This window comes from Arachis hypogaea, chromosome 6 (genome assembly GCF_003086295.3).
Source record: "Arachis hypogaea cultivar Tifrunner chromosome 6, arahy.Tifrunner.gnm2.J5K5, whole genome shotgun sequence".
Classification (NCBI taxonomy): Eukaryota; Viridiplantae; Streptophyta; class Magnoliopsida; order Fabales; family Fabaceae; genus Arachis; species Arachis hypogaea.
Genome location: NC_092041.1, coordinates 16,737,384 through 16,760,480, shown reverse-complemented (window position 1 = coordinate 16,760,480; position 23,097 = coordinate 16,737,384). Strand labels below are relative to the sequence as shown.

Genomic DNA, 23,097 nt, shown 5'->3' with positions numbered 1-23,097 from the left:
ACTATGTTAGGTATTATACTAAAATTAGCTACCAAAATTAATTATTAATATAAAATACACATTAAAATATAAAATATATTTTAGAGGTAAATTAAACTACATATGTATTTATACATAAATACATAATAGTTAATTTTAGTAAATCATTTTTGTACAAAATAATTAAAAAATTGAGAAAATTTATTTTCCTTTATTCACTATTCATTATTATTATTATCTATCCCAAACATTAAAAATACTATATGTATATTCTTTTATATATTTTTATATGCAATAATATATGTTATATACAAGTAACTAATTCAATAACTCATTTTTAGTATGGATATAGCATATTCTTCATGTGATCTCATCAGTTTGGAGTAAACATGATTAAATAAACCTTCTTTCTGGTGTCCTGAGACATCAAGTTTGAAATTTTACGCTTTGCAATTTGACATTTCCATCCTTCTAGTACCCCTTTTTTGTTAGTTAGGATTCACGACACCACACGTAACGTAACAATCATTAGAAGACATTTCATTTTTTCACAAAATTAACAAAAGGTCACCATTGTTTAGATTTGCCTAGATTTCAGGTGTGAAATTCCTAATGCAGCCAATAAGGAGCAAAAGGAGCAAAGCCACCTTTACCTAAAAGGAGGGTAAACGTAAAGCAAAGCAAGCAAACAACCAAAACAAAAGAAGCAAGCGCGCCAAAATTTAAACAAAGCGATCTTCTTTTCTTTCTTTTCTTTTCTTTTTTCTTTTTTGTTCTACTTTCTTTGTGTGTATTGTGTTATTGCCCACTTTGCTGCTTTCTTCTCTCTTCTCTTTTGTTTGCCCTCAAAATCCATTCACTTGATTCATTAGTGTTCTTAATTTCAATCAAAACAACAACTTCCTGCGGTACGCAGAGACTGATATGCTTTTGTTAAATTGAGGTTTCCTCAACCACGCAAGCTCTCTAATGGTTTCACCAATGAGGTCCTTGAACACGAGGCGCTCCATGTCTAACACCACATCTCCCATCTCCACATGGCGCTCTTCCCATTCGTCCACCCCTTCCTCCGCCACGTCCTTTCTAAGCACACCGCATATCAACTCGAACAGCTCCTCAGACACCTCCTCCTCCTCCTCCCTCCCTCGGATCCTCCGAAATTCCGTCCAAATCCGCCGCAAGAGTTCCGTATTCTCAGCCCAGGAGGCCTCTTTCCAGGGCGGAAGGCGGCGGTTTCGGTGGAGGATTTCGCGAACTGTGTCGAAGATCAAACGTCTCCGAAGCGTGGAGGCCTTGGACGTGTCGTTCCCCTTTAGGTACTGCTGCTTCTCCAGCAGAAGGAAGATGTCGCTGTCCTCCGGCAAGTGGTTGCAAGCACGCAGTATCTCCGAAACGTATAGGAAATCGGTGTCCTCGCTGCACCACAACGCTGCATTCCACATTTCATCTTCTGAATCCCCTGCTTGCTCTGTAATTCAGTTATATTCATTATAACATTACTCTCAAAAAAACGTAAGCAAATTAACAAAAGTAACACACACAAAGATACGGACACTGTGTGTATATTCCATTCTGACACTGACAACTGTCAACCACACCTCACCCACAGTGACTCAAACTTTTTTACTTGGTAGTTGGTACAGTATGTAGACAGTTATTCTTTATCTTTATTATTATTTTATTGTTATGGAACATGAATTGAATTGAATTAAATTGAATTTGGGAGTTTGGTATTAAACGTTGGAAAGGGGGCATGATGAGGAGTGAGGACAGCAATAGCGAGGATGGCTGGATGGGCATCACTGCCACTCCCACTCCCACGTGATTGTACAATTGCACTTTAGACGTAGTCAATGAACCAACCACGTAGGTGTCCCAAGTATCAAGTCATTGGTCCACGAAGGATAACTTTGAATTCTAATTGGGAACCACTAGGACTAGTCCCAATTGGCGAGTAGGGTTTAGGGTAGAATAGAGGCTAGAGGGGGTAGATAGATGGGATTGAAGCCAGAGAGGACAAAACATCAACTGTCCTTGGTTGTGGAGGTCGGGTAGGTTGGAGTTGTGACTAGTGAAGGAAAGGAAAAAAACAGTTTTGTGCTTAAAAAGGCCAAGACATGCCTTACCCCCAAAACGTCACCACCACCATATTAACTCTTTCCTCTGACTATGAGCACACACAACCCTAACGCTACTAAAGTGAAGTCATGATGAACCTGATAACGACTTATGTGTGTACTGGATGTTCACTCACCTTTGTAATCAATGCACCGTTTCATCACCGGTGATGGCGAACACGACGACGACTCCTTGTAAAACGACGAGTCCAGAACCGATACTGGACTCGGTTGTTGCGACTCTCCCTGCCCTGATGCCGTTATCTCCGCTATGCTGTTCAGCAGCTTGTCGCACCTCTCCAGTAGACTCCTCCCTTCCCTGTTCTCCTCGATTTTCAACCTCTGCATCACAAACACATTGTCATCATCTTTTTATAGTTTATGCACTACCAAAATTATGTAAAAACAAACAACGAATAAAATCCAACAATAAAAGTTTGGTGTCATTTAATTTGATATCGAATTTTTCAAAATTATCTTTCAAGATAAATATTAAATATTTAAAAATTATTTATTTTTATATTTTTAAACTAAATAATATTTTTTTAAAAATACTTTAGCAATCATCCGAAATATCCAGCTAAATTAAATAAAAATCATAGATTTTGATTTCAATTTGATTCATGTTATTCAAATCCAGAGTCTACGATTCTTATAGGAATTTCTTGATTGGATTAATATAAGTATGATAAGTTGACAATAATAAGCTTTAAACATTTAAGTAGGCGTTAATTTGGCATACCTCTGTATCAGTCTGTGAGCAAGTGCTGAAACTGCTCTCTGAGACGGTGGAATATGCATCCTCTGCCGCTCCCATCGCCGCTTTATGTTCCTTTTGGAAAGTCCCTCTTCTCATTCTCGGCGATCGGCTCGTCACGTGCTGCTCAGGTGCTACAGTCCTCGAGCTAACTCTAACCGGCGCAACTCCTCTGTTAATACCACCAGAGTCACCACTCACCTTCCGCATCCGGTTCGGGCTCCTCATTTCGCTCTCACCGCGCGTTGCAGAGCACAGGCTTCTGGCCCTGGCCTGAGACACAGCCCTCATGTTGCCATTATCAGTTTCGCGCCTCGGGCTAAGTAATATCTCATTGTTTCGACGAGCCCGGGGACTGTACCCGAAGCTGGAAGGTGGAGGAGAATCATTCCCGAGCCTACCGATTCGGTACAAAGCTGAACCGTAAGGCCTCCCTGGTTTCATCAAGACTATAGGAGAGTCGTTCCGTTCCAAGAGAAGGTTCCGGTGGTTGTTAATCGTAGACTCGTAGTTGCGGGAATGGAGGAGGCCTTTGAGTTGCACAGCCTCAAGGATTTGCTTGAGCGTCTGTAGATCTTTAGAAGGTTCATCGATGCCTCGCATCTTCACCCTCCGATCGAACTCGCCGTAGATAGAGGCACTGTGTTGTTTGGTATCAGGGAAAATGTCAGCGGAATCGTAGAAGCTCTTCCTCTGTACGGCTCCCCTGTTTCTGATATTGATATTAGCTCTGGTTGGCTCTGCCTTGGCGTTCCGTACGGTGAAAGCTTTTGGATCTGAGAATCTGCCATTGCGTTTTGAAAATGCATTGGTATCAAGAAAATTAACAGCATTATTACCGGATGATGCACTGTCACGAGAGCTTAACTGCTTTAACTGAAAACCGTTAGGGTCGAAGAAACGGTACTGGTACTGGTACTGGTTCAGGTTCAGATCTCTGGGAAGCCTAGACTCCGAAGCTGATCTTCGGAGCTCGGATTTCAGCTCCGGTTCAGGATCCGAGTCTTGGGAAGGCTCGTCCAATCCCATGAGCCTTGCAATGACGCTGGTGGATCGGCGCTGCTTGTCCACGTCAGCAGCAGGAGATTGTGGCGTGTTGTTGTTGTTGCTGCTGGCTCGGATCTGTCTCGGGTGAAGCGCTCCTTTTGCGTCAACGACGGCTCTGCTATCCAACGAAAGCCTCGGAGCCTCCCTGGAAAACTTCCATGGAGACCGCGTGCCTTCCTTGACTTCGAATGCGGGAAGGGGAACGGGAGTCTTCGGTCGCGGAGTTGTAGCTTCCGGCGTGGGAGGTTGCGTCACGCGCTCCGGGGTGGACGGTGCGTGTGTCGATTCCACGTCAGACACAGCGTTGTTGTTTTCTGGCTCCGGTGACGTGTCGCTTCCCTGCAAAATGAATAGAAGTTTGTTAAAACGACGTAGCATTAGAGTGAAAGAGGTTTGTTTAGGAGGAAAAAATGGATGAATTTATACGGGAGGGAGTGTTTTGGCGGAGTAGATGCGTTTTCCGGCGAGCATGTGGTGGCGGTCGAAGATGTGAAGGAAGCCGGCCATGCAACCCATCTGCTTCTGAATCTGTTTCTCAAGATCGTGGTGGTCACGTGCCATTCCTCTCGTCATGTTTATGTCACTCAAGTATGAAGAAGCTTCCTCCCTCTCACTCAAGCTTCCATTTCCACTGTCTAAAGACACAAAAGCGAAGGAAGAAAGGTTTCTAAGTCGCACTCCCGCTTTTCTCTTCTTTAAACACCAACAAACGAGACCACTTTCTGTTAGGTATGTTAAATGATACTTTTGCCCTTCACTTCTCTCCTAAATGCCAAACGGATCATGCCAACACCTATTCCATATAATATAAAACACCAAATTTATTATTCTATACTATATACATGTACTACTCCTGCATTAGTTTCGAAATATAATATTGTTTTCAACCAGTGATGTCATCAAATTTCCAGTTATGAATTTATTCTCTACCTAAACTTACAAAGTTTTAAAATGATTTTGGGACGTGGTAAAATTACATTTTGCTTGTTTTGATATTTTATTTTGGAAAAGTAATGATAGATAATAAAAATATTAAATAATATAAATAATTAATATATTAAATATTTAATTTATTAAGTGTATAAATAATTATTCTAATATTAAAATTTATGTGAATAATTTAAAGATGTATTGTATTTTTATTTTCTTTTACTAATTTTAAAATTAATTATTCATATTATTTATACAAATTATTGTCTACTTAATAAAATCTAATTATTTTTTACTCGTAAAGTTGGTCTTATCTATGTATAATTGGATAAAGTTGAGTCAATTTACTAATTAAGAAATAACCTCAACTTAATTAATTCATATTGCTAGCAAATAGTCTCAATTTGAGCAATTCACTACTATGGTTTTCGATCATAGGACATAACGTAACATGGTATTATAATGAACTTCAAAATTTTGCTGAATATGAGCAGAACATATACTGTTGCTTCTTAAATTAAGAGTTTAATATAATGTTATTAAAGGCTGCTTTATTAGTTTAATTAATTAAAAACACAATAAAAAATAATTTGGTATACAAACATCTTACATTAATACAAAATCCAAAAATAAACTGCATCAAAAATGTATGTAATATTTATCCGTAGTCTAACTTAATTATTGTATTTGATTTTTTTTACAACTTAAACTCATGCCTTTAAAATCACTTATTTCAAAACTTTTGTTCTAATTGACAACACAACATGGCATCAAAAAATATCATTGACTTGGCTCTAATATTTCAATGCTTTGTTTCAAACAATTCAAGAAATTACTAGTAAAATGGTGTTAGCATGAGTCCATTTACTCTTTAGAACAAAAGAGAAAGATGAAAAGTTTGGTTTGAGGTTTGAAATTTATATTTGAAAAATCCAAGTGTGTATCGTTGGGGAAGTAATTGGTTTGATCATTTATGGCTTAGCACTGAAAAGTGAAAAGGAAAAGGGGGGCGCCTGCTTTACTTTTGCAATGTTGATAACACTTGAGATCCAGGTCTTTTACTGGAAGCACCATCCCTGCACAAGGGCCAGCGTGAGCAATGCCCACAAAATAATTAATACTAATTGTACCTTGATTTATGTGCACTCTGAGTCCCAAACTAAACATTAATAGCCGTTGATAAGGCAGGCAAATTTAAGAAGCACCAAATTGGAGGCACAAGGATATATGAGAAAATGTTGGTAAAGGAGTAGGAGTACTAAATTAGAAGCAATAGCAATGGCAGTGAAGTGAATCATTAGCACAACTAACGAGGAAACAGGGGCAAGTGGAAGAGAAAAGGCGCTAACACAAATGTTCTCAAACTAAACATTCCACCGCTTCTTGTCATTTTTTATTTAATCTTGGAGAAAGAAAAGCGGTGTATGTAGTGGTGGTCAGTCACCGCTTCTGGAAATCGGAGTTTAGACTGCCACGTTGCAGGAAGGGGAGGTGCCACGTGAGCAAATGAGAGAATAAAGGACAAGGAGAACCGCTTAGACAGAGCAATATTGCAAGTGTTGAGTTATGGAGTTAATTAATTAATTCATGGGGTTGCGTAGGTGAATTAGAGGGGAAGGAATTAAACACACGTCAAAATCGGGGGAGTTATTTCACTGCTGTCTTCATCATCATCATCATATATTGCTAACTGTTACATATATATACCCACCTATTCATCAATTAGAAAGCGACGTTTCTGCTCCCCCTCACCTCCGACCCTTTAATTAATTAGCCTCTCTCTCTCTGTTTATGAGACTTATTGAAAATGATATACCAGGGATACCATTTTGTATGCTGTACATAGCATAGCTACTCAATTCCCTACTCCCAGCAATAAGTAACTATATATTGTTATTACAAGTTGTTCTTGTGTAAAAACTTGGTTTTAAGACATAGTTCGTTCTACTTAGTCTTTGAATTTGACTTTCTTTTGAGTGAAATAATGGAATATATATTGGTATAAAGACATTATAACATTTAAGTTAGAAAAAACATAAAATAGTAAAGATGATATTTAGAATAAATAACATACCAGTAACTTAGAGTCACTTATATTTGTAGAATTGTTCTGTTTGTAAGTAATTAAGAATATTTGCAAGATTTGTGAGTAGTATTGACCTGACTTTTTACTTTGAGTGAATAGTTTTGTTAGTAGATTTAATTTGTTTTTACTTTATTCATTACATGTAATTCATCACATATATTAAATAGATGGAATTAATTTTACATCAAAAAAATTTTAAAAAAAATTATAAAAATTTCAAATTAAATATAATGTTTTTTTATCTTTTTTTTCGTTGGATTGGTTTGTCAGCACTGATTCCAATGTAATTCCTCGGCTGATTTTTTTTATATGAAAAAAATATTGATGTTTTCTTTTGAAATAGAATTATCTAGTGTAATTATAGATGAGTGGATTTTGTAGGTGAAAAGTTAACACGTAGAAAGTGTTACAACACGTGAAGGGTGTGTTGGACACGTGACAGCATCTTGGCCAACACGTGAAAGGTGTGTTAGACACGTACCAACACGTGAGGGCGTATTAAAACACGTGAGAGAGACGTGTTGAATGATTTCCACAATATTATAATACACTTCAAATATCAGTATTCAACCAAAACAATGTCTCCACTGCAGTATCAAAAATAATTTCTGTAATTCATCTATGGATTAACATTCCAACATTTTCGCTTGCGTTAGCTCTACGTTGATCGTAAATCTGCATGCTTATTGAATTCCGAGTACTTAATTCATTTGTTTGATTTTTTTTTTTCAAGTACTAGCTAGTAATCTAGGCCTATAAATTTGTGATTTAGGGATTCCTAATTCAACCAACTTGTTTTAAAAAACCTATTAGCATGCATCTCAGTGCACAGTAATTTTAGTTATATATGGGCAAGCATTAGATCCAAGAAAAAAGATCACACTGTTCGGAGTTCATATAGTAGCATGCTTTAGACTAGTTACTATACATGCTGTAACTAATCATCTATTCACTAGAAAATCCATAATCCACTCTGATCTGTTTGAGAAAAGCGCACCTAATCAATTTGGCATGCAAATTGGTAGTGGTGTTCTTGTTGCTAAAAGAGTAAGCATAGGAAGCGTAACTAACTAACTTCCATGTATCAATATTAGATTATTAGTAATCCTAATTAATTAAGCACGAGATACTAAATCATCAATTGGAGCTAGCACCTATATCCGATTGTGCTTGCTGTCAATTAGGATTAGCTAGCATAATCTGAGTTGTTTGAGAAAAGAAAATTACGTACTACATATGGTATATGTTTGATTGCTCGGGTGAATGGCGGTTCGGATGACGTCGAGTCTGGAGCAATTAGTTGTGAGGAAAACTTGAGCCTGAGTGTGAGCTCCACGAGGAGAAGGGTTGTTTGAGTCATCGGTGGGTTGGTCGGTGGAGCCACTTACAAAGACACTCTTATACTAAAGTCAACATCTGTACAATGCGACGACTAATTAGGATAAAAAGTAACGCATCTTTGGAGAGGAGTAGGCTCTTTCCCATTTATACTCTATGCTCGATTAAACTCTTTCTTTTGAGTTCATACATCTGAAAGTTTCTGCTAACTGTTCAGGTCTTCAATAGATCATGAGGTGGCGAATCATTTCGACATAAATCGAATATTTGAGAGTCAAAAATCTGTAAATAGATCCATGATGTTTGCTGGACCGAAATATATAGTATAGTTACTATAGTATATATACACTAGGATAATCAATTTGTACCTTCTCCCTTGACCCTTAATCAAAGATATTATATACATACAATTAATTCTTAATCACATATATTTGCACGTTAACAATAGTCATAATCTTAAAAGGAAAATACTACTCCACATGATATGTGTTGATAAAAATAACAAATGCACAATCACATGCATGCCTAGCTACTATAAAACTACACTTACTTATTCAACGAATTACAAAATAAATTTACAACGTTATTTGGCGAAGCTAGCTAGGCCGAAACTGTCCTATTCATATTCAAAGCCTCCTCTCGCAATTACTCATAGCGACAATACAAGTATGAGGCCATGTATAATGTATGTACTTATCTAGCTATCATAACAATAAAATGGGGTCAACTTGCTATGTATCATTGTATCGCTAGTGGACCAACCTATATATAGTTGTAATAATGGCCTTGTGTTATGCACATATATATGTAGCAATCAAGATTTAAAGAGACAGTTGACCATTGCAAACATCTATAATATGGTTTGAAATCTAATAAGATTAGTCTTATTTGTATCGAAGATCTCATTTTATCAATAAAAAAGAGGAAATTTTGTAGATTTTAAACCATATATAAAAGAAAATAACATATTTAATAAGAAAACAAGTTATATATAATAGCGTATATTCCGCGTCAATATAAGTATTTATTTACCACCTATATACATAATCCATGTGCCCTTATTGCCCTATGTACAACCCCTCTAGTGCATGTCAATTCCCCCTAAAGCTTCACACTTTCCAAATAACAATAATCCACAAATTTGTAACTAATAATAATGATAACAATGTATAGAAAGGTAGCAGTGAAAAATTGAAAATGTTACTTTTTTGTTTATCACTTTCATTTTTTTTCAAATGAAGATGACAAAAACATTTTTTTATAAAGATGTTTTGTTTGAAAGTGTGATTTATTTATTTACCACACTTTAAACAAAAACAACACTTTTATAAATATCAAAATTTAACCATTCAATTCATCATTCAAAGGTCAAAAAAAATATTTTTACATAAAAAGAATTATAAAATTTTCATTGTAATATCTACCTTTTATATATATATATATATATATTTTCACATCATCATCGCATGAATGACATCAGCACAATCACTTTCCCCTATTTCACAATAGGAAAAAGAGAGCATACCCTGACTCCGAGATATTTGTACATTTGCATGCAACACTGTAGCCACACTTACATTATTATTAGGGAAAGTATGAGGAGCCAATGAAATATTTATACAATGTGTATAATGGAGGTTTATGGAGTATTAGAGATATAATTATTAGTGTTACACTTTTCTATCCGCTGAAGTTTTTGGGATGAGTAGTATCATGACATGGTATTAAAGCGCTAGATTCGAAAGGTCAAGAGTTCGATCCTTGGTCTAAATAGTATAGAGGATGTTCATTTCATAACTCAATAGCCATTGTACACATCTACAAATAATATAAATCAATGAATTATAGTTCAAATAACATAGTGTGGTTACAAAAATATGCATACTTGTGTAGGTATCCGTTAAAACTTAGAAGTAGCTGCAAGCAACCGAAGAGTATTGCATTTTGCTTAACATTTATCGATATATAAAAGAAAAAATAGAAGAGTGAAATAAGGCATTCTTAACTGAATTTGTTTTTACTTGTAGCAAATGAATTTTAAATTGTTCGAATCTAAGGTGTTACTAATAATTGAATCATTTCTAAAAGCTTGTGAAATTCTTGAGTAAATATATATATTATTATTGTAGCAATGAGATGATTGGAGCAGAAAGAGATATAGGAATGCTGAATCAATTATGAAATGGAAAAGGGTAATGGGATTCTGATTCCTCTATCTAGGGTTCAGTAGTTGGACCACTTTGAAGACTGTTATTCCTCTCCCCAATTCACATGGATACTTTGTTTCTTTCATTTTATTATAAACTATAATAATCATAACTCCATTCTGCAAAATCTTAATTCGATTCCTCCCTTTTGTATTGATTTATTACCCCCATTCATTTCAACAATCTCTATTTATTCATTTTATCATTACTTATTAGCTTTTATGTCTTTAGGTATCTTCATATTCATTAATGTAAGAGACTAATATCTTGAGGCAATACTTTATTTTTATATTATTATAATTTAAAATTTAAAATTAATTAAATATTAACTGAAATAATAAATTTTGTTGGTTATATAATATTGTTCTTTTCCTAAAAGGGAAAATTTCAAACAAAGTTACTATCATTATGAGTAGTTGGCATATGATCTAATCCTAAAACATAATTAAATTTGTGATATTCAAAAGAGAGAGAGAGAGAAATGAGAATGAGAACAGAGGCTCATTAACATTCACATGGCTTTGGCCAGTAAAAGGAAATAAAAGAACCAAAATATAATGATAACTTGTATGAAGCTAAGGAATGAAAAGATATATCTCTACGCATGCATGCACATGTTTTGTGGGAGAATAAATTAAAGTAGTGTGTTTTTATCATATAGGATTTTGTTCTTATCAACACCACAATATATAAAAAATAATACTATATGTTCAAGTTTTTTTATGAACTAATTAAGTCTAATCAAATTTTTATTATATTAAATTAATTTAGTTAAATTTAATTAATAAAAAAATTTAAATATATAACATTATTCATATGAAAAATGAAAAAATAGTCTTATCATAAAATATGAATGATATCCAGTTCATAGCAATGCTCGCTATATAGGGATAACTATATTTAAATGATAGTTACACACAATTTAATCAAGGGTATAAAAATAAATAATACAAAAACAGCTCTATATTTTTCAATTTCTATAATTATGGTATAATCCTTGCATTGGAGGTGTATTATAGGGTATAGATTAGTAGCTAGCTAGTAGAGTTGCAGATTAATTAGTGAAGTGTGTAGCTGTATATATAGCATTGACTAGGTATAAATTTCATTCCCTAGCTGAAGTATAATTTCCAAAGGACTCATCATATAAATGAAATAAATAAAATGTGAATTAAACTTTGGTTATAAAGAATAGTTGTAGTCATGTGCTTCCATCAGCCATATGCAACGAACGAAACCAATAATTAATAGCTGGCTGGAGCTGCTTGTTTGTTATTAGCACAACTTTACTTTACTAATTACGAGTTGTTGGCTCGGTCTTCCAAGCACTTGGTGGATAATTCTCCTTAATTAATTTAACTAGTATTAATTAAGCAAGATAACGGTACCTGATTTTACAATATAATATCATAGTAGTACTAGTATTATTCAATATCATATAATAAAGAACAAGTTTTCTGTGAGTACTTTTAAAGGTAAATGTATTTTTAATTTTTTTTGCTTTTGTCTTTTTAATTATTATCGTTAGAATTTTTTTTAACTAAATTCATATAATAGATATCTACTTCATATTCATGGTCATGTGGCCGAGTGGCTATTTATTGGAGGCTGTGAACATGGTTCATCCTATAATCACCACATATATTAAGGTTTAGTTTCCCATGATTAATTAATTCTTATTATTATAATAATTAAGCTTAAGTTAGTGGTTAGCTTTTAATGAACTTAGGATGCATAACAAGCTGACGTCAAATGAGGGATGCAATCGTCAGAATATGTTATATATGTTCCTGTAGTAAAATTGAGAGTTTAACTAGTATATATTCTATTGGTGTATGTAAAAATTATTATTAGTAAAATTTTAAGTTTTAATTTATAATAAGTACTTTAATTTTTTTAAAAAAATCAATAACCTTAACATATATTCCTAAATCCTAATTAATCTTAAAACAAAAAACACAGAAACTATAAACCGGATCAACAGCGGATGGATTGGAAGCAGGGCACAGTGGTGTCAAAGACCCCAAAAGAGCAGCAAAGGATTATTAGTAATTAGTTAAAAAATACTACATGAAACGCTTCAACCATAAGATAATTGTTGCACTTAGCAACCATGGTTTCAAATGAAACACAATTTGGCTCATGTCTACTCTATAGTGACCATACATGTCTGTGTCCTCCCATTGTTTCTATCACAATTTACTAGCATTTTTTTTAATTTTTCTTACCAATAAGTTACTACTTTCTTTTTCTATTTTTGGTCATGAACCATTTTATCTTTATCTACTACCTTTTCATTAATAAATCAATAATCAATCCTCCAAGCACTGCCCTCTCTTGGCAGTTTTTCTTCTATTTTTTTGGGTGGGCAGGAGGCCTTGTGTTTGAGCCCATTTAAGAGAAAGGAGCATGGCTAGATATACCCATAATCCATGGATGAAGATGAGAACATCCTTAATAAAAGACATTAACTTAGGTTTGGTCAAGTATTCAGCTCGCTCGTCTATTCAAGAGTCGAAGATTCGAATCCAGCCTTGTGCATACAGTAATCTATTTGGTCTAATGTATCTTAATAAGCTGCATTGGGTTCAAATACCCAAACATGGTCTAATGATCTAATGTAATTTAGTATTTAAGATATTATTTTGACAGTGAGTCAAACTTTTAATTGTGCTGAAGCCATGAAGAGAGGAAGAGAAAGGAAAAAGCATCTAATAAGAATGTGCTTATAACTATTATGTGGTCCTTTTTATGCAGTGTTTGTTCAGTTCACATGCATCGTCTTTCTTAAACAATGAAACCAAGGATTTGTTCGTTAAAAAGAATAATTGTACTTGTACATATCCTCAATTACGCTCTAATTAAAGTCATAGAATCAAACATGTACATTCGTGTGGCTCCTGAGGACCTTCAAACCATCGATCCCATAACACGTTTACTGCTCCATGGATTCTGTTATCAAACACATCTAAATCATCATCATCATCATCATTATTATGCATCAAAACACAAATTGAAAGCATAAACAGAAGGATAATGGAAAATTACTCGGGAAGAAGTGGATCAGGCCTACTTTCCACGTTTTGCAGCAAACTGAAATTTAAGCCTTATCAATATAAAACTTCTAATTGAGACAATAATTAGTTCATCATCACCAATTTCAACATTCTTCTTATATTATATATCAGCAATTTCTGATTTCATCTTTGCCCAAAAAAAAAAAAAATGCTTACCCTATGCATATGATTGACACATTATCTGCTTTCTCAAGCTCTTCCAATTCTTCCTGCATAGTTCGAGAGAACACAGGAAATGAATCTAAAAGACAAACGAGAACAGAACAATTCAGAATTTGCAAAGAACTTTGCTTGCAACAAAATTAGATTTCACTTTCCAAGTAAGCAAATCAAAATTAACAACTTTTACCCATCCCCATTTCCAAAAAACAAAACTTCATAAGATAGAAAGAAAGAACCTGAAGGAATTTGATGTCTTGATCGAGGCGCTTGAGTTCTGCAAGAATCCTATGCTTCCCTATTTTCTCAGACACAGTCGTCGTTTCAATTTCAACCAACGACGCCGTTTCTGACGCCATGCACAGACACACTGCTTCAGATTATTGGGAGATATTCACCTCATTCGATACCTAAAATGCTATCAACACACTCAAATCGTCTTTTCCATTCACCGCACTTACTTTCTACTCTTCAAAAACACGTTTTCTTTTCTTTTCTTTTCTGTCCCCCTTTCCAATTTGCATTCCTCCAACCAGAAAAAGCAATCTCTTTCTTTTATCTATTTGGGATCTTTTTGTTCCCTTTTCCTATTTTCATGTTTTGGCTCTCATGCTATGGCATTTTATTATTTTTATATTTTTTAAATTTGGTCTTTTCAGACAAAATAAATATGAAATATATAATTGGGTAAAAATTTAGGTGTAGTTAACTAAAGTTAATAGTTTAGAACTATTAAATAAATGGACTAATTTGACTAAATTTTTATGTAACGACTCTCAATTATTATTTTTACATGAAGTTGATTACATTTGAATTTCTATCATATATCCTATGTATTAGTATATGAGTAGGGAGAAATGAGAATTATTGAATTACTCATATATCTAATTTCAATTTGTGTAATCCATAAAAGTCGAGTCCGAGTTGGAAAAATTATTGGATATTTTCATAATTAAGTAGTTTTTAATAACTAATTCTCAAATTTATTTCTTCTTAGAAGAATGGAATTTGAACTTTGCTTATTATTAGTGAGTTAAAAGTTAAAAACTTTTGATATTCAAAAGTTATTTGATAAGAGGTACATCTTCTTTCTTTTTTCTTTTTCCTTTTTTTTTACCTTAGAGATAAAATGGATGTGAAAAGAATTAGAAAATAATTCATTTATGTTGTCAACAGTATTTTTGGTAATTTCTGTTAACTCTTATTTATGATTGTATTTAATGGAAGTATCTTTGTGGATGTGTCTAATAAAAATATTTTTTTATAGCTGTGTCTAATGAAAGTATCTTTATATATGTATTTTCTGAATGTGTCTTCTTATACGTATATTTAAAATATAATAATTAATTATTATTGGCAATAAGTAGACAAATAGTATATTAGTACATGTTCTTGTATGTATACCTGAAGGGAGAGCTCGGTCTCTGGGAGTCGACGCCGAGTTGTTATCTTCGGTGCCGACCTTTGAGCTTGATGTAAGTCCAAGCTTTTCTCCAAGAAGATGTCCAATTACGATAAGCGTGAGCAAGGAACAAGGGGGAGTGTACCTGCAAAAGCACTCCGAAACTTAAGTCAATATTGAGAATTCAATGTGTCTTTAAGGAGAAGATGTTATACCTTTATAGGTGGAGTGAAACAGGTCGTTTATGCTTCTGCTTCATCGTCTGAATTGGAGGATAATAATAAGGCTTAATGGGTGATGATGTCTAGTCCGACGTTTTGATTCTAGTATGTAGGCCGTTGAACTCGGTTTGTAACGCATAATGCCGAGCTATGCTTTATTTGGCCGAGTTATTACTTGATATTTGTAACGGTCGAATCAGTACTCTATACTTTTTCATTAAAAAAGGGCACCTTTCGGTCGCAATGAACATTATAGTGTTTCGTTTGCGTTAACCCGGATCAATGCACTCAGTTGCAAAACATAAAAGATCAAAACATAAAACATATTGCTTGTGTTAAGTAGTTTTTCTTATTCGACCCACGTATAAAAAAATAGAAAAAAATTTTAAACGGCTCTTGAGCTTTATTTTTATGGGACTGATTAGTCCCTGTATCAGTACTTTTTTTTTGCACAAAGACTAATCAGTTCCAAAAAAATAAAGTTCAAAGGCCAAGTTGGATATTTTTTTTTTGTTAAGAGTCTCGTAGTCCTTTTGAAATAATTGTCAATGACGGATTGGATATTCACTCTATAAAATATCTTAGACTGCCCAAACAAAAATTCTACACTAATGACTCAAAACGATTGGGATGTATAAAAGATCAAATCCAAAAGTGTTTCTTGTTCAAAGAATAGTCTGCTGTGAAAAGCTAGTTACAAGTTACAAGGGCTTCTTTTAGCAGCCACAACGAGTATACAATGGATTAATTTCCTGTGAGGCACCCTAACTTAAAAGACTCCAATCTCCATTAGAAATTACGAGAAATTCTTTTATTTCTAATAAATTTAGAGCGTACACTTGAAATATCTAATATTTATATTTTTGGCATCATCTTTATTTATTTTGCAAGATTTTTTATCTATGGAAAATGGGTATATAATCTTCACCTGAGCTAATGTGTGCTCATTATTCCATCTGAACTATAAATGAGAAACCAAAGTATTGTTGATGATGATTATTTGTTTACTCTATTTTTTTGAGCAAAAGCATTGAAAATGGAAGAGTGAGGTAGAACACCAATGACTTAACATTTCACAACCAAAATATGACACGTCAGAAACAAAGGGAGAGATGTTATCATGTTCACAAATTATTCTCAAGAAAATAATGAGCACAACAATGCCAGCTTAAGATAATGTACAATTGGAACCAGTTTAAGAGGCGTCTCTTAAAAGTTTTGGCCCCAACAACCTACTTGAACTAAACGGCTTCAGGAGACTTGGTGACTTGGTCTAAAGTTAAATGGTAACACTTAAAATAGGCTCTACAGGTTTAACATCCTAATTCAACTAAGGACAAGCGGATGAATAAGCAGACAAAAATTATGGCCACATTTCCCACCAACTGGATATTTTTATAGGATGTATAGCAATTTTAGCTCCTGTCAAGGCTTGAGATTTACTACTAGCACCATACCTACGTTGCCCCAGAATCAGGACTTGCATCTCCATAAGAAACTAACCCCTTTTGTCCAGACAATGAGCTTGATCTAGACCTGCTTCGAGATGATGTCCTTTTATCATGTCGTCGTTTTGGTGGCGTCGCATCAGGTGATCTGGAACTAGAAGATCTGTTACTCCTGGAATTGGACCTTGACCTGCCTTTGTCCGGAGAGGGTAGATCATTACGAGGACCAAGTCGGGATTTCAATCTGTCACTTATTGGAGGCCTCCTGTCTTCAGGACTAGGACTACGTACTGGACTCTGGCTGCGACCATGGTCTCTAAAACGGCCACGCACTGGACTGCGAGAGATGCTCCTACTTCGACTTCTTCTATTTTGGTATCTAAAATAACAAGTATATGTATTAAGCTTAAGCACTATTGTTTTCCATTTTTGTGTACTAGATTCCATGAGAGAAACACTCCTTGTTTATATCAAAATGCAATTACAGAAAAACATAAGAAAGGAGGACAAAGGTATAGTATAAGAACACAATAACCATGAAAATGCAGTTATAGTTAGAAGAAAAATTAGTTTAATGAAGCATCCATCATGCCACAGCATGTGCATAGACAATTCCAGTTATATATGGTTAAGATCTCGTTAAGTAACAATAAAAGGTAACAAGGGATAACTACGTGACGGCAAATGAGAGGGAGGAAGCACCTTGGACGGTTTCCACCCCTTGGTGGGCTCCGGAAACGTCTTGGAGGGGAGCGCTCAGAATATCTTCTGTAGCTTGAGTTTCTAAAAATAACATAAAACTGAGAACAATATCCAACATGTTCCAAAGAATCTAGCTTAGCAAAATGATATAGGCATACCTGTCAAAGTTCCTTCTAATATTTCTATCGCCATAACGATATGCAGGGGGAGAACGTTCAGGAGATGGAGTACGATATCTGCGTGCAAAGGCATAGCGCTCTGTAAAGCCACGTCCTTTTTTTATACGCTTAGGCATACCATGTGGTGAAGGACTTTTCGAAAAGCCCTGGGTTTTAGATGCTGGTTCAGATGCTTTTTGACCAGGACTAGCCAATACACTGTGTCCCTGGTTTAGCTCCCCAGACTTCCCAGCAGGACCTCTTCCAGGACTTGCACCTCTGAAAGAAAAAAGGATATGACAAAAATAAGAAAAACTGGAGATGCATTCTTATAATTGGATGGAGTTGACATTAAATTATGCAAAATTTCAAAAGATTTCAAATGAGATAATATAAAAAGCCAAGAGGTGAAACCTATTCTGATCTGAATCATCTGAATAGGTCTGTTGCTTAGAAGGTTTACTAAGTTTGGCCCGAGTATCATGCCCATTATTCAGAAGTTCATCATTTTCCGGAGACAGTTCACCTTCTTCATGTGATTCCTTGTCCACAGTTCTTCTAGCCTTAGTATCCATCCCTTGTTCTGAAATACTTTTACTTTTTATAGGGGGACTAGAAGATTGCTTTCCTGTGTCTGTACCAAGAGCAATGGTAGCTTAGACAGCAATATCTACATAACATTACTCATAAATGTCCTTTACTCCCCCCAGTTCGTGTTCAAAGAAAGGGGAAAGGTGAGAGTTGGAGGACATGTACAAAAGAATGATACACATAACATACCTAAATTCCTTTGTGGTTTATTGTCAGCAAGTGCTTTAGATCTAGAGCCACGACGATCAGCCTTTTCCTTGCCAGAACTACTGCCACTAGCACTAGAACTTTCACTTTCTGTATCACTTGAATCCTCTGAACTCCTGAAACAGGTAAGTAGTTCAATTAAAGCAGTTATCATGCAAATTCTGAGGGAGAAACATAAGAGACCATGCTAAAGACTAGTTAAACCTCGAAACAATACCATTTGGACTTGTGTCTTGATCTTCTACTTCTAGTGTGCTGGCGCCTTCTATGCTTTTGTCCCTTTCTCCTCTTCTTCTCATGCTTGCGCTTATCCCCCTTCCTCTTCCGATGCTTTCCATAGCTAGAGGAACTTGAATCAGAATGGGATGGATCTGATTCAGAATCTGAATCTGATTCAGAATCTGAGGAATAACTGTCACTGCCACTACTATCACTATCTGATGTTGAGTATCTCTTCTTCCTTCTCTTAGTATCTTTTGAAGTTTTTTTCCTTCTACCCCTTGATCTTTTGGCAGAACCATCATCAGGAGATACAGATTTCCCTGATTTTCTCTTTTTCCCTAACATGAAAAAAAAATATAAATATATAAACATTACAAAAAATTTGAGTTGCAGCATATAGAAACAACAACGTTATAACATCTTCATCAATGTTTATTTCTTTAACAAGTACCTTTGTCCTTCTCAACAGCATGCTGGACTTTTGTCTCTGAAACTTCACCACAATCAATAATTTTGACAGGCTGAATAGGTTTCCCATCAGAAGATCCCACCAGCTCAATTTTCTTCAGGATGTCCATTCCCATGACAACTTTCCCAAAAACAACGTGTTTACTACATGGTGTGAAGGTATTATTATTTAAAACCGTGCCATTTGATAAGGAAAATTAGAAACTATAACTTTCAGAGCAAAATGAAAACATAAAAGAAGGCCATATAAAACAACAACAGTAGCAGCAACAGAACTGGAAAACAGACTTCTGTGCAAAATTCTAGGCAGATCAACAAGAAGTAATCCAGATTTGGTACACAAATAAGAACATATCAAACTTAAACAAAAAATATGGAAAGCTTCCATACCCATCAAGATGTGGTTGCCGCTTAAAGGTAATAAAGAACTGAGACCCATTTGTGTTAGCTCCACTATTAGCCATGGAAAGAACACCAGGTCCATCATGTGATAGTTTGAAATTTTCATCTGCAACAAAGAAGTATTTGCATGTAAAGATTATTAATAGATCATTAAACAAATCGACAATAAGTGATATTTCCTTTCAAATTTTGAATACTCATAAACTTCCTCTCAGATAGTAAATTTACCTGCAAATTTTCCTCCATATATACTTTCTCCACCAGTGCCTGTCATCAGTCAATGGTTGCTTTTAGAAATCTTGGTAAAGTAAAGAAGTCAAAAAGCTGTCTACAGATCCAATGAGAGGGGCAAACCATAAAAATAAAAAGCATACCATTGCCCCTTGAAAAATCACCACCCTGTCAAGAAAAAAGCGGGTGAATTATCGGATATTGAAATGAGAAAATAACGAAACACTCATGTGCAAACCAAAAATGATGTAAAGGCCAAAGGCAATGTCAATGCTGTCACCTCACAGCCACAAAATTAACTCATAAACTATAAAACTCCAAGATGACAAGATATCTACTCAAGTACTCCATAATTAGCTTTAACAATCATGAACAGAATAACCATGAAGAGCAACTTACTTGAGCCATAAAACCTTTAATTATTCGATGAAAACTTGTCCCTTTATAATGCAAAGGTTTCGCCGTGGATGCCCCAATGCCCTTCTCCCCTACAAACAGAAGACAGAACATCTACAATAATAGCCTGAAAGATACATGTAAATTTTTTTCCCCTTTTCAGAAAGGGTTACCTTATAAATCCATTTAGTAGAAGTTAAAATCATGCATCATTCAACTAATAAAAGATTGCAAAATTATAACAATGCCTAGTCCATATTCATACAAACATTTTAAATTCTGGACCTTTACCATTTGCTAGTGTCTACCTAACCAGTGAACCAAAACTCCTTGGTCAACAAGAAGCTCGATGGTTTAACATTAGAAAATTCTTATATGAATTATGTTTTCTCCAAGCAGGACCAAACAAATAAAGAACAGATAGAATTGCAAAAGGATATGCATTTGAATAATATAAAGATACCTGTACAGAGTGCCCGAAAATTCTCAGCTGTCTTGGGAACAACACCAGCAAAAAGCTGCACAATTTTAAGAGCATAAACCTCATACAATCCCATGATGCCAAGAATTTCAACTATATATAAATATCAAACAGAATGCAAACAAGAAATTTTCTGTTTGAACTCAATAGTTAATACCTGTATTACAATTCTTTCCACAGGGTCCCCGCCAATTGAGACATCTAAAAACACACGAGGATCCTTTTCCAAACCCATCACCATGCTAAGAGTACAAGTCCGGATCACGTTAGTGTAAGACAACAATCCCAACTCAGAAGAAACGTTCCAAAGAGGTGTGTCACAAAAGTCACTCCATGCTCATGTTGTTCTGTTGAAAAGAAACAAGGTGCTATTGTTACGCATCAAACACAAACAACTCTCAAATATCAAATTAGAAATTATGGTCGGAGGAAATAACTCGAGTCTATTCAACAAGTTCACAACCAGCGTCCCTACCCCCAAAACATCAATTTCTTTTCTTTCTTAAGAATCGTCGTTACATATGAATATGATCGAACGATGACAGTGATAAATGGTGCTAACAAATCTTCTAAAAAAAATTCAGCAAAAACGCAACAAAATCCTGAGGCTTAAACCCTAAACCCTAACATGAAATGTCCATTCAATGTGCAGTGAAAGTAAAGTTCTTCAATAACCATTAAATCATACAAAAGGTAGCGGAATGTAGGTAGCAATGCGATCAATATAAAAAAACCTAGATCGAAGCATTAATTGGAAAGAGCATTTAGAATCTCAAGTATCCAAAGAGATAGCTCTGTGTTCTAGAAAAGTGAGCTTCATATTCCTGCTTCACTGAGTTAGGGCATGCACAGAGAAAGAGAGAGGAGAGCTAACCAGCGTGAAGGAATCAAGAATGGAGACAAGAACGGTATCTGCTCAGTAACAAAAGAAAAGGAGATTCTTTCTTTCGCATTTGAGCTGAGCTGCTTTCACTGTAAATTGGGGACAAACTTCTAAGAAGAAACCACAAACTAGAAAGCAATATGTTCCATGTATTGTCGAAATGGAACCCAAACTAAAGGCCCAAAATAATGGAACCTGGGCCCAAACTAAACAAATCCAGGCCCAGTTAATGTGTGACAATAAAAAGAACGGATCCAGTTCAAAAATTAAATGGTAAACGTTTGTGCAAAATTATTGCACACTAACGAATCACTCATCAAGGGCTCTTAGCCCCGTTCTAATTAAAATAACAAATAAATCATTCATCATGTTTTTTATTTTTATTTTTATTTTTAAGTTAGAAGTGAGATTCGATTCTAGATGAGGATAAAGAGATTATGTCATTTAAATTATAATTCGTTAGCTATTTATATTTTATATTTATGTAGCATCTTCTTATGAGATTATATATATGGAAATGAAAATAACAAAGAATAATATTGACCTAAATAAAAGTTGATAATATATAAACAAGTCGTTAATTCAATGTAGATTTCATGTTGATATTTTGTATATACGTAGCATAATTACTAAAATATTATAAAGAAGAGAATTTGGAATGAATGTGAATTTTGCAGGAGTGAGTAGTTTATAAAGAACATAAATTTATTGATGAATTTTATAGGTGAAGAAAATAAGAATTATGAATATATGATGTGTGAACTTAGATTATGCGTTTATAGTTGTGTACTTGTGTTGGGAGCTGTTCTCACAAGTCACAACGAACCATGCAGTTGCGGCGTTGTTGATATTTGATAGACGCGACAGCGCCGACTCAGCCTTTTATGCATTCAAACAATTGTTCAACGCGCTGCTTAATTTAATTGTTTATGTTTATCCTCCCACTTCTTCTTCCTACGCACTCAAATTTCCATCAAACTTGTTTGTTTTGATGTGTTACTTTTAATTAATTATAATAACTAAGCGTCATAATAGTATAAGAAGCCCCGGCATTTGTCATCAAGGAGCTTCTGTTATGGCCACATAATTCATGTGGGTAGTTTTGTTGTTGTGGTATAGGAAAAATATAACTAAACAATCCCGTTAGTTAATTAATAAAGGTCTACCAATAACAAGTTAATGAATATTTTTGAATTAAAAAAATATAGTAAGACAATAAATTTATAGTAACCTCTTTTCTTCATTTGTAAATTTTATAGAGGTATAATGTGTTTTTTATTAGACTAATTTTAAAAGTTATTATTCACATTGTTTACAAAAATTATTATGTATTTAACAACACTTTATACTAATTAATTATCATTAGTTAGTAATTATTTAAATTTTATTTTTTAAAAATACAAAATTAATAATTATTAATTACAATTGTTTAAAGTTGACTGGTTAAAAATTGTTTACTTATACTTTTTTATAACCAAAATAAAAAAAAATTAAAAAATAATATTACAAAAATATCAAAATTTATTTTTTTATTATTATTTAATTATCAACTCAATTTTTTTACTTAGTAATTTAACGAGATACTTTA

General features: G+C 34.5%; 3 protein-coding genes across 5 annotated transcripts; all 3 read right to left on the bottom strand.

The window, feature by feature from the left end:
• Positions 1-493: 493 nt before the first annotated feature.
• LOC112696257 (protein LONGIFOLIA 1) lies at positions 494-4,864 on the bottom strand. 2 transcript variants are annotated; one of them, XM_025748915.3, is made up of 5 exons: positions 4,327-4,709; positions 3,722-4,239; positions 2,839-3,637; positions 2,234-2,438; positions 494-1,447 (listed from the first exon to the last, which is right to left on the bottom strand). In XM_025748915.3, exons 1-5 carry the CDS (start codon positions 4,471-4,473, stop codon positions 867-869), a joined length of 2,250 nt encoding a protein of 749 aa, XP_025604700.1. In that variant the 5' UTR covers positions 4,474-4,709; the 3' UTR covers positions 494-866. The 2 variants fall into 2 exon arrangements, with proteins under 2 accessions (XP_025604700.1, XP_025604699.1); XM_025748914.3 differs by having other exon boundaries at positions 2,839-4,239; positions 4,327-4,864.
• Positions 4,865-13,173: 8,309 nt separating this feature from the next.
• Positions 13,174-14,302, bottom strand: LOC112696256 (guanine nucleotide-binding protein subunit gamma 2). The gene is made up of 4 exons (XM_025748913.3): positions 13,937-14,302; positions 13,695-13,747; positions 13,510-13,554; positions 13,174-13,413 (listed from the first exon to the last, which is right to left on the bottom strand). Exons 1-4 carry the CDS (start codon positions 14,054-14,056, stop codon positions 13,329-13,331), a joined length of 303 nt encoding a protein of 100 aa, XP_025604698.1. The 5' UTR covers positions 14,057-14,302; the 3' UTR covers positions 13,174-13,328.
• A 2,063-nt stretch (positions 14,303-16,365) lies between these two features.
• LOC112696255 (peptidyl-prolyl cis-trans isomerase CYP63) lies at positions 16,366-21,656 on the bottom strand. Of its 2 annotated transcripts, none has more exons than XM_025748911.3 (14): positions 21,501-21,656; positions 20,784-20,973; positions 20,609-20,663; positions 20,149-20,237; positions 19,893-19,917; positions 19,747-19,785; positions 19,507-19,624; positions 19,100-19,260; positions 18,644-18,986; positions 18,409-18,542; positions 18,043-18,262; positions 17,629-17,907; positions 17,471-17,551; positions 16,366-17,147 (listed from the first exon to the last, which is right to left on the bottom strand). In XM_025748911.3, exons 2-14 carry the CDS (start codon positions 20,865-20,867, stop codon positions 16,778-16,780), a joined length of 1,998 nt encoding a protein of 665 aa, XP_025604696.1. In that variant the 5' UTR covers positions 20,868-20,973; positions 21,501-21,656; the 3' UTR covers positions 16,366-16,777. The 2 variants fall into 2 exon arrangements, with proteins under 2 accessions (XP_025604696.1, XP_025604697.1); XM_025748912.3 differs by having other exon boundaries at positions 21,361-21,632.
• Between the last annotated feature and the right edge of the window lie 1,441 nt (positions 21,657-23,097).